This window comes from Carcharodon carcharias, chromosome 3 (genome assembly GCF_017639515.1).
Source record: "Carcharodon carcharias isolate sCarCar2 chromosome 3, sCarCar2.pri, whole genome shotgun sequence".
Taxonomy (NCBI): Eukaryota; Metazoa; Chordata; class Chondrichthyes; order Lamniformes; family Lamnidae; genus Carcharodon; species Carcharodon carcharias.
Window position 1 is genome coordinate 19,927,670 of NC_054469.1, and position 12,093 is coordinate 19,939,762.

Consider the following 12,093-nt stretch of genomic DNA (forward strand, 5'->3'; position numbering starts at 1 on the left):
TCATACATGTTCACTCACACACATTCACACTCTCATACACGTTCACTCACACATATTCTCACTCATATACATTCATTCACTCATTCTCACTCTCTTACAGGTTCACTCACACACATTCTCACTCATGTACATTCATTCACTCACATTCTCACTCAAATACATTCATTCACTCACATTCTCACTCTCATGCACATTCACTCACACACATTCTCACTCTCATACACGTTCACTCACACACATTCCCACTCTCATACAAGTTCACTCACACACATTCTCACTTATATACATTCACTCATACACATTCTCACTCATGCACACTCACTCACACACATTCTCACTCATGCACATTCACTCACTCACATTCTCACTCATGCACATTCACTCACACTCACATTCTCACTCTCATACACATTCACTCACACTCACATTCTCACTCTCATGCACATTCGCTCACACACATTCTCACTCTCATACATGTTCACTCACACACATTCACACTCTCATACACGTTCACTCACACATATTCTCACTCATATACATTCATTCACTCATTCTCACTCTCTTACACGTTCACTCACACACATTCTCACTCTCATACACATTCACTCACTCACATTCTCACTCATATACATTCATTCACTCACATTCTCACTCTCATACATGTTTACTCACACACATTCTCACTTATATACATTCACTCATACACATTCTTACTCATGCACACTCACTCACACACAGTCTCACTCATGCACATTCACTCACATTCTCACTCTCATACACATTTACTCACACACATTTTCACTCTCATACACGTTCACTCACACACATTCTCACTCATGTACATTCATTCACTCACATTCTCACTCTCATGCACTTTCACTCACACATATTCTCACTCTCATACACATTCACTCACTCACATTCTCACTCATATACATTCATTCACTCACATTCTCACTCTCATACATGTTCACTCACACACATTCTCACTTGTATACATTCACTCACACACAGTCTCACTCATGCACATTCACTCACATTCTCACTCTCATACATGTTTACTCACACATATTCTCACTCTCATACACGTTTACTCACACACATTCTCACTCTCATACACGTTCACTCACATTCTCACTCTCATACACATTCACTCACATTCTCACTCTCATGCACATTTACTCACACACATTCTCACTCTCATACACGTTCACTCACACACATTCTCACTCTCATACACGTTCACTCACACACATTCTCACTCATACACATTCACTCACACATGTTCTCACTCTCATACACATTCACTCACACACACATTCTCACTCATATACATCCACTCACACACATTCTCACTCATATACATTCACTCATACACGTCCACACTCATACACATTCACTCACACAATCTCTCACATACACGCTCTCTCTCTCTTTTTCATTTGCATACACGCACTAAAAGTGCACTGGCCGCTTTAAGAAGCAGAAGCCGGCACGTTTGCAGAGATTGGCTGATAGCAATATCCACTCGGCGAGCAAACTGAAATTGCTGGAATGCAAATTTCAAAAGAGAACCCCCCACCCCCCGCGAAACAGTGTAGGGCTCTGAATCATTCTAAAGAGCAGCAAGATTCTAGAGAGATTTTAAAAAAAAAAAAATTCATAAAGAAACCAGGGGAAGGAAGGAAGAAAAAAAGGAACCGAGATTAAAGTCTAAAGACAATTCCGAGCAAGAGTAATTCCTCCCTCTCCAGTGTTAATGCATTGACTGAAGGATTTCTCTCTGTTTGTATCACTGAGTTGCAAGTAGCTGACACATTATTCCCCCCTCTCACTTTTGTCTCCCCAGATTATTTTTTTTAAACAAGCATGCATTTATTGCAGGATTTCTCCCTCTCCCCGTGTCACTTCGAGCCAATGCTATGCAGTTGACACATGGTGTACTGCTATTATTCTCTCTCTCTCCCTCTCCCTCTCTCTGTGTGAAGCAAACATCCGGGTTTCCCTGTTCACTGCTGGACAAGCTTTTTTAGAAGCCATTTTGGACTGGGTTCAGTTTTTTTTTCCCGTGAATTCGCCACACCGCCCGGCCATTCAAAAATTATGCCCCATCTTTGGCGAAGATTGAATCTTTGCCAAGCTCTTCCGCTTCAGAAGATCAAATCCAGCTCTGCGGTCGCTGCTGTGCACTGGGGTTAGCTGTGCAAAGAGTGAACTTTTGTTGCATTTCTCACAGGCAGAAATAATTATATATATATATATAAATATATATATATATAATCATCATCATTATTTTGGAGGAGAGGGGAACACACAAGCGTCAAAAGAGGAGGAGAGAGGAAACACGAGAGGAAGGAGGAGGTGGTTCCAACAACAATAACAAAAATAAGCAATTGCTTGGTTTCTGTGTGTTTTGTGCCTGAAGAGTGTTGGACTACTGAGCGTGGACATCAGCGGGCCCTGGGTCACTGGGTCATTTTATCCAGCTCTTTTTTTTAAAAAAAAGAAGAAAAATTGGGGAGGAGAGAAAACAAAAAAAACATGTTTTAAATGTTGTGGAAGTGAACGGATGCCCTACCGCAGGAAATTAATCCAACATTTTTGGTGCATTTAAATATGATTATTTGTTGCCTGAGTTTCATACTTCTAGCAACTTTTTCTGCAGGTAAGGATTGGCGGCTGTGAAACCACCCCCTCCCCTCTTTTTTTTTTGTCTCTTTCTTGTTCTGAACCTGGGACTAACCTCGAGATTTGTGGAGAAAGAGGGCAGAGAGATTCAGATTATTTATTCTCTATGTGTGTGTTGCTTTGATTTTTCTCCTCTGTGCTTTATAAATGACTACAGATGCTTGTGGTTTGTTTTGCGGGAGGTGACTGGATTTTGTCTGTGGATATGCAGTTGTAGTTTTGCATTGTACAATATTGGGAGTAATTTGTGGTCTTCCTATTTGTATGTATGTGTGTGTGTGTGTTTTCCCCTGAATGATTCATGTGGCCTGATTTGTAAAGTGGAGCGATTCGCCTGTGTAAGTTTCTGGAATGAACAAAGCAGGTTTTGTGTGAAGGGGTTTTATTCCTTTTTTTTTAAAAAAAAAAGTTTTTGTTTCATTCGCAAAATATTGGAAAGCAATGTGAGTGTTTTTTTTAAAATAGAGCTATATAATGCGCCCCTTATTTTGTACTGGGGAAAGTTGAGTTAGGCGTTTGGAGAATGGAAGAATTGTAAAATGATAGCCACAAATCATTTCCTTGAATATCTTTCTTGCATTGTAAACACAATCCGATACACACAATATGAACACACTTTTTTTAATGATTCATGTGAAATAAGGACAGATTCTTACTTTCCCTCATTTTGGCTTCATATTGTGTCATTCTCTTCCCCCCCTCCCTTGTTGATATGAGACATTTATTTAAAACCTCTTCAAAATGCCCAACTTTTCAAAACAAAGCAGGTACAGGCACATTTTTTTGCGGTGGTTGCTGTGTCTCACACATTATTTTGTAGCCCAAAAGTGAAACATTGTGAAACCCTTTTAACTTTGTGTGGGGGTGGTTGGTTGGTTGGGTGGTGGGAACACAGAGATCCCATCACGTTTGAGCTGGTGGTGGGTTGAGGGATATCAACAGAAAGTGATCGGATGGTTCTGCAAACAAAGAAGTCGAGGCGTCCGTTTGAAACATTTTCTTTTGCAATATAGTGGCAAGGATGAGCTTTGCAAACAGACACACACACAGAGCAAACCATACATTGAACTCTCTAGGAAATTGCACATAGCTTTATTTAGACTGGGTTGTTAAATATGCACCAAGCCCCCCCCCCCCCCCCAACCTCCTTAGTTATGGTAAACGCGTGTGTTCCAACTCCACTCCCTTTTGACTTTAAATCATAATTTAATGTAATTTTTTAAAAAAAGATCTCTCTCTCTCTCCTGTTCTCTTAACCCAAGTTTGCATGTGCGGTTAGCTTAGCCTTTTGTGTGTTTACGTTGTGGGTGTGTGTTGTGTGGGGGTGGGAGGGTGGAATTGTCACATGGTAGTTGGATGTGTGTCAACTATGGATCCGAAATGAGAAGACAAACCGGTGGGAGTGGGGGTGTGGGGTGGAGGGAAGGTGGAGAGCAAGGAAACAGTGTGTTTTAAGGGAGACACGTGGTGGAGGAGAGTTGTAACAATTTTGAGCCGCTGGAGTGAGAGAATCTGATTCATTCTTTGAGTGCGGAAGCTTGTGGTCAACTGGTGTGGCTTTCTTTGATCCCCTCTCGCTTCGCTTTCCAAGGCGAGACACTGTGGCCAGCATGGGTGAGGCAACTGTGCTTTAAAAGAGCGATCTGTTTTTCACGTGTTTTCTCAAAACTTTACCTCCCCCCCTTTTTTTTCTCCTTTAAAAAAAAACAATCCGGTTCGTCGTTAAGTGCAACGTGTTTTTTTTTTCTTGTTCACCAAATCCCTGGGGTTGAGTAAAGCGGAATGAGCTGAAATGCAGCAGGTCTATTGTATGCATGTGGTGCTTGTGTTCCCCTGGCCTCGCTTTGTGTTGTGATGGTTGGATTTCTGGTCTGCCAGTTAGTTACTTGTACATACTTTTTTCCCTAAGCATTTCCACCACCCCCTTCCCCCTCCTTCCCAACTCTTGCAGGATTGTGTTTTCTGCAGGCCCTTCGGCTTGTGAGGTGTGTGACAATATGCAAACGTGAAAGCATGTTATTTGGTTCTTTCGTGATTTTCTTTTAAAAGAAAGATAAATGTTGAGAAGTGAGGAATGTAACCAGCGGCAACTTCTGCCAGGAGAGGAGATTGAGAGTTAACCTTACAGAATGGGACTGCAGCCACACACACACAGGCCAGGCTGAATAGGGAGGGAAGGGCACCAGCGAACTAACTGGGGTTTTACAATAACCCACAGCTTCTGAGGTTGATTTTTAAAAAACTGGTGTCAGCCCATTGATAAATCTGCTCACTTGTGGTCTTTTTGGTGGTTGAAAGCATTCTGTTGCAATTCTGACTCCACTTTGCGTCTAAGTGGCTTGTTGGTTATTTAATTTGGAAAAAGAATGAATCTGTGTGGGGGGGGGGGGGGAAATGATTTATTGTCCACTCTTTTAAAGTTGTTTACTTGTTTTTTTTAAAAAAGTGTACGGGTCTATTTGAAAATCTTCAAACGTCATGCATTTTCTTATTAACAGGTTATCCATTCCAGTTTTACATAGCATATCAGGGGAAACTGCATGAAGGCTTGAGTGAATGGGGGAAGAGCGTAAACCCCTGTTGGGCTGAATGGCCTGTTTCTGTGCTTGTACATTTTGATGTGCTTGTAGTTTTGGTGGGTGAAACGGTTCAGGGAGGTTACGGCCAATGCAGTTGGCTAAAACAATGCGCACACGTTTGTATAACAAATTCCTAGATGTTTTTGTGATTTCTGTCCTACCCCCAACTCTGTGCATATTAAATATAATACCACTGCAAAAAAAATTGTTTTTTATAAATAGAAAAAGGGTATTTTTATTTCAAGGTACCTGGCATGTGTGTATGTTGGATGTGTAATACTGGGCAGCAGTCAATGAGATTATTTCTCTGCATGTGTTTGCATGAGATTATGTCACAATACACAAACTTGTAGGGCAATCTCCTAATGATGCTTTTATTTTCAACTGTGTTCAGCAGCTAGCCACATGGGCATGATTATAAACAGACTGTGATGGCATTTTATTAAAATAAACTTTTCCTGTTTAATTTTGGAACGAGAAACATTTGAATTGTGTGTCTCCCGCCAATGCTATGAATACTTTGTCTGCTTCCCCCTCCCCCCCAAAAAAACCTTTGTTTTTATACAGCTGCATCAAAACCCTTTCCTTCCATGTACAAAACATGCCTCTTTTACTCCAACCCCTCTTTCAAATTGGTCAAATCAAACCCATTTGTCTAGCTGAAGTGAATCAGAACGTGTATTGCAGATTGGAGGGAAGTAATTTCTGAAGTGCACAGTCTGGAAACGAGCTGCCCTTCACGTTTCCAAACTCCTGCTTTTACAAGATGCAGTCAAAAAACACAAGGCTTTTACATGAGGCTTTGTTTTAAGTTGAAATCCAGAGTTTTTAGACTTTGAATATCTTAAACAGGCATCAATGTTTATGAAGTGAATTTTGCAAGGTGAGTAGGGGTATTTGGCTATCGTTTTCAATCCTTCGCTATGTCAGCATGGAACCAATGTGACTCTTTCAAAGTTATCCCCACTCTCAGCGCGCCAAAAAACCCCCATCAAATTGCTGCATCTATTTAATGTGAGAGCTTTGCTGTGTTGTCACTACATTTTGACTAGTGTGTAATGGTAGGTGGATGGGTGTACGTCCTTCCAAATATAGCTGGTGTTTGGCAAGGCAAGAGTGTTTTGAACCATATAACTCTTCGGTGGTGATGGATCTGTCACTAGTGGAAGCTGTTCGAGTGTTGCTGAATTAACTTGTACAAAATTGGAATATGTTGACCTCACTCTATTCTTTTTAATCTGTCGTGTGACAAATAAGCTGCAGAAACTGTTTTGGTTTAGACCAGATCACTCTGAATGGAGTAATTTACAGCTTAATCTTTATTCCATTATACTGCTTTTACCTTTCTCCTCGATGTTGAGTGGTTCTTTTTAGTTACTTTTGTGACTAAGTGCCCAACAGGACCCGTATGGCACCTATTAAAGAATATTGCAATAATAGAGCACCAATATTCCCCATTCTGTTTAGTACAGAAAGCTGTGCATTATACTCTTGTCAGTCAAACAACTGTATTTCTTGACAGTAATGACACAAAATGAACACTACACTTGTCTACCGCTAACAGAACCAAACTCAACGACTGAACACGTGAAGCTGTCAAAAAAGCCCCATTCTTTATTTCACAAAACAGTGACAATGCTGGGATCGGTGATAGAAAAGTAGCCTTGAACGCAAACAAATATTTCCAAAGCATAAGAAGAATTAAGGAGCTTCGATTAGATCTTGGCTCCTACCGGCATTGCTCAATCGACTGAGCTTTTGCAGCTTGTGACACTATCAGAACCCATCTGTTAAATTTGAAATCTTTTTAACTCTTCCTGCAGCATTCACTCTGCTCATAAAACGAGGAAGTAATTTAGGAGTTTGAAGTGCTGGAGTCAGGTTGAAGTGATTGATTTGCCCATTTTCATAGATAGCTGGGGGTGATTCACTCCTGGTAACCATTTGAGTTCTGCAGTAGATGTACTGCAGCACTTTCTGGTCTTAAAATCCATTCACAAAGCTCTGAAATGTTGTAAGCTCATTTGTTTACTGCCTTGCATCATCGCCTGTTTCGCCTCCCCACCCCACCCTGCACCACCGCCCCCCCCCCCCCACCCACCCCCTCTCACCCCCAAAGCTGGAAGCTGCTGATTCATGGTGAGGGGTTTCTGCATAAGGCTGCTTGTTGTCTGACATCTGGCACAAGTGACTGTCAGCCTGGATGACAAATTTCAGCCGGCTTTCCTCCCATCCAGTTGGGAGCCATAACTGGCAAGCCCACTCCTGTCTTGCCAACGGACTCACTGGATTGTCGCCAGGCCTTAAAAAAACAAAGCCTAGGCCGATATTTTCTATCCTCCATAAATGCGCTCATCCAAAGCTCTCTGCTCGTGACTTAAGACACACCGCGTCCCGTTCCCCTATCAACCCTGTGCTCACTGACCTACATTGACTCCTGGTCAAGCATCACCTCAATTTTAAAATTCTCATCCTTATTTTCCAATCCCTCCATGTCCTCGGGCTCCCTACCTCTGTAATCTCCTCTAGCCCCACAACCCTCTGAGGTATCTGCACTCCTCTACTTCTGGCCTCTCGAGCACCCCCCTCCCCCAACTTCGGTTGCTCCACCATTGGTGGCCGCGCCTTTGGTTGCCGAGCCCTCAAGCTCTGGCATTCCCTCCCTAAGCCTCCCCGCCTTTCTGTGTCACTTTGTCCCTTTTAAGACACACTCTTTCAAACTTACCTCCTCCTATACCAAGCCTTGGACCAACTGCCCTAATGTCACCTTAGTGGCTCGCTTTCCCATGAAGCCTCTTGGGATGTTTTGTTATGTTAAAGTGCAAAATAAATGCAAGTTGTGGGTTGTTGTGGCCAGTTGCTGCCTTGGCTCAACACAGACTGGTTGTTAAAGTCTAGGGCCTTCCCAGTCTTGGTGGCACTGTTTCAGACTTGGCTTTAGATATACTGAATGAGCTATTTTAAGAAACGGTGATGTGGCATTATGTTGATCAGCAGGTTTTGTTACCTTGAGATTACTGAGGTGCCCAGGCTCTCCTTTTACAGGTATTGCATCTGTTTGATAGATTAGCTTTCGCGAGGAGGTTTTGCAGTGTAATGATGGAGCTAAGGCAGGTAAACGAAGTTAAATACAGACCAGCCGCAATCTAAATTGGGTGGCGGAATGGGCTGAGAGGGGCTGAATGGCCTCCTGTTTCTAGAAGGGAAGAATGTGCAGGGTTACGAGGAGAAGATGGGGGGGGGGGGGGCGGCGCGGGTATGTCACTAAATGAATTGCTCATTCGGAGAGCTGGTGAGGGGCCAAATGGCCTCCTTCTGTGCTGTAATAATTTTGTGACGTGCAGATGAGAGCAAAAATTCAATTCTTCCAATTTCGGCACATGGGGATGTAAACAGGCCAATGTGGCTGTTCTGGCGGCAGTGAGGAGCCTCTTTTTCTTAACCTTGGGAACTGATGTCCCTTTCACTGCACCACAGTGAAATTGTGATGAGAAACTCCGATGACACAAAATTCTGGTTATGTCAAAGCCATCAACCATTCCTGCTGGCAGAATAGCAAATCCCACAGAACAACGCCCGTGATGAGCTGGAATTCCACTCCGGTAACTCCGGATGAGCTGAACTTGCCTATGCTTGTCATGTGACTGTACCGACCAATCAGAGCAGGGTTAGACCACGAAGAGCACCATATCACGGAGTGCTGGGCAAGCCCACCGTTTGATACTGAGATCTCCTTGTGAAAGGACGTGCAAGAGCTGGGAGTATGGCTAAACCTGCGCCAAAGTTGATCGGAGAGGAAAGTGAAGTTGATGACAACAAGTGGGGAAACTGTGGCATCAAGCGGGAAGTGGACATCGCGAAGGAGTGGGAGGGAGATTCCGCCATCAAGTTAGCCCACCATTACAAAACACAAGGCGAACATCTTGGAGCAGGTCAACGAGCAGGTCTCCTCTCCATCAAGGAAGAGGATGAGTATGGCTGCCTATCCCAACATCGAAGAAGCTCCACAACAGGGCAGCCCCGAGCAGAGAACCTTCCCACCTCTGTTCCAAACCCACAGGGAAGGGGTGTCGCCCTGCCGAAGAAGCTGGGCCACCTGGAGTTCACCTGACGGATGGTTGGGCCGATTCCGCGCGGGAAGCCGCGAGGGTGCAGCGGTGACAGTTGATTTGGCTCCAGAACGGCCACCCCCACCCCTTGAGCCAGTATGCACCACGAGACGTTTTTAACGTGAGCGAAACCAGGCTGTAAAGTCTTTTGCCGGACCGCCCTTCGATGTTAAAGGTGAAACATATAATAATGGCGGAAAGCGGGGCCAGGGATGTGTCGCTGCGCTAGTCTGCACCGACGTGGGTGGCACCGAAAAACTTGCTGCTTCCTGGGATAGGAAAGCTGAGGGAGCCGCAATTGCTTTGCGAATGTCAAGATGCTGCCCACGCAGTACGAGGCTAACAAAATCACCTGGGTGACCTCCAGCAATTTTTTTTTTTTTTTTTTTGAGGCGTGGATCAGGAAAGTGGACAAATTGAATAAAGACTTTGTCTCACTTTTTACCATGTTTTGATTTGGCATTTGATTCTGACAAGTTTTTGACAAGTTGTGTTTGTAGCTATATCAGGTTAGATTGAGATATGTTCGTATGGGAATGGGGGCCTCCTTGGGCCTCACCAGGCTCCGCTTAACACGAGCTTGTGGGTGGATCCCTTGGGATTCGGCTCATCGGGATTTTTACTGTATCACGTTCTGTGTATATTCTGTGTAGGGGGCATGGTGCTGGAGGACTAGTGAACAGCTGGTGCTGTTCCTATGTAAAAGACATGATGGGACAAATCCTGGGAACTCTAGACCAGTGATAGGAAAGGTCCTGTAATGAATGCTAAAAGATGAGAGAAGAGAATCTAGAGACAGAAAATGCAATGGAAATTGTCTTCCTGGGTTCCAAAAGGTAAAATCGTGCTTAACAAACTTTAAAAAAAATTCTTTCATGGGATGTGGGCGTCACTGGCAAGGCTGGCATTTGTTGCCCGTCCCTAGTTGCCCTTGAGAAGGTGGCGGTGAGCTGCCTTCTTGAACCGCTGCAGTCCATGTGGTGTAGGTACACCCACAGTGCTGTTAGGGAGGGAGTGCCAGGATTTGGAGGCTGGGTTGTTGAATATATTCAGGGCTGAATTTGATTTTTGATCGATAAGGTGGTTATGGGTTGGGGGGGCAGACAGGAAAGAGGAATTTAAGCCACAATCGGATCAGCTGCGATCTCATCAAATGTTAGTGCAGGCTGAAGGGGCCCAATGACCCACCCCTGATTCCTGTGTTCTTTAACCCGGTAACGGCGAAGGAATGGCGATACATTTCCAAGTCAGGATGGTGAGTGGCTTGGAGGGGAACTTGCAGGTGGTGGTGTTCCCATCTATCTGCTGCCCTTGTCCTTCTGGGGTCGTAGAGGCCTCGGGTTTGGAAGGTGCTGCCTAAGGAGCCTTGGTGAGTTTCTGCACTGCACCTTGTAGATGGTACACGTGCTGCTACTGTGTGTTGCTGGTGGAGGGGGGTGAATGTTTGAACCTGATGGAATTCTTTGAAGATGTAATGGAAAGAGTAGACAAGTATAATGTAGCAGAGGACTGAGGTGGGCAGATTCTCCAGCATCCAGATGTCTGGATTTTCAAAAGGCTAATTATAAAGTAGCTCCGGGCATGGCAAAGTTTTAGAGTATGTGGAGTTCAGGGACAGTTAGTTGAATTGAAAGCAAAAGGAGGTTAAAAGAAAGCAGTGAATAGGGTAAAAGGTCAGCAATTCCAATTGGAGGTGGGCGTGGAAAGCAGTGTTCCACAAGAATAGGTGCTTGGACTCTGTTCGTAATTTACATTAATAATTTGGGCTAAAAGAAAGAAGACTTGCATTTACATAGCACCATCTTACGACCACAAGGCATCTGAAAGTGCTTTACAGCCCTTTCTAATCCCACCTTCCTGCACCCGGCCCATAGCCCTGCAGCTTACAGCACTTTCAGCGCAGATTCAGGTACTTTTTAGAAGAGTTTAATGTTTCTACCTCTACCACCAACTTGGGCAACAGATTCCAGACACTTTTTTTTTAAAGATCGGATTGACGCGCGGTGATGTCGGGACACACACCCCCGACATCACCACACGCCATTTTAAGCGTTGGCATGCAGGGCCCACCCCCTGAACGCCAACCAGAAGATTCTGCCCATGGGATCTGCTCCATCATTACCGCATTGGAGTGTCAGTCTTGATTTTTTAAAAAAAAATATGTGCGCTCAAGCTCTGGAGTTGGACTTGAACCTGGAACCTTGCGATTCAGAGGCAAATGTGCTGCCGACCGAGCCACAGCCACCGCTCGCTCTTTGTGAGCCTGACTCCCCTGCTCTATCCCCATAGCACCACAAATTTCTCTTTTCAAATTCCCTTTTGAAAGTTTCTGCATGAATCTGGCTTGACTCTCCACCCCCTCCCCTCTCGCCCCGCCCTTCGGGAACTCAAACCAGGTCCAAACAACTGGCTGCTCCTGACATCCTTTTCAAATCTCCCTAGCATCCTTACAAGCTGACTCTAGTCTGGCTGTAACTCAGACGTTCACCTTTAGCCGTTGTAATTGGGAAAACACGGCAGCCAGTTTACACACAGCAAGGCCGCACCAACAGCAATGTGATCCTCTGCTTTTTGCGATGTTCGTTGAGCGATAAGTATTGACAGGACACCGGACTCCCCTACAACCCTTTGAAATGGTGCCCTGGGATCTTTGACAGTTGTCTGAGGGGGCAGATGGGGCCCACTGTTCAACATCTTATCCGAAAGACAGCACCCCT

General features: G+C 44.4%; 1 protein-coding gene across 1 annotated transcript in view; it reads left to right on the forward strand.

Moving 5' to 3' along the window:
- Nucleotides 1-2,467: 2,467 nt before the first annotated feature.
- Nucleotides 2,468-12,093, forward strand: part of acvr2ba (activin A receptor type 2Ba) — a 228,120-nt gene continuing 218,494 nt past the window's right edge. The window contains exon 1 of the mRNA XM_041184224.1: nucleotides 2,468-2,665. Within this exon, the coding sequence (XP_041040158.1) occupies nucleotides 2,617-2,665 (49 nt within the window). The 5' untranslated portion in view covers nucleotides 2,468-2,616. The remainder of the gene's footprint in view (nucleotides 2,666-12,093) is intronic.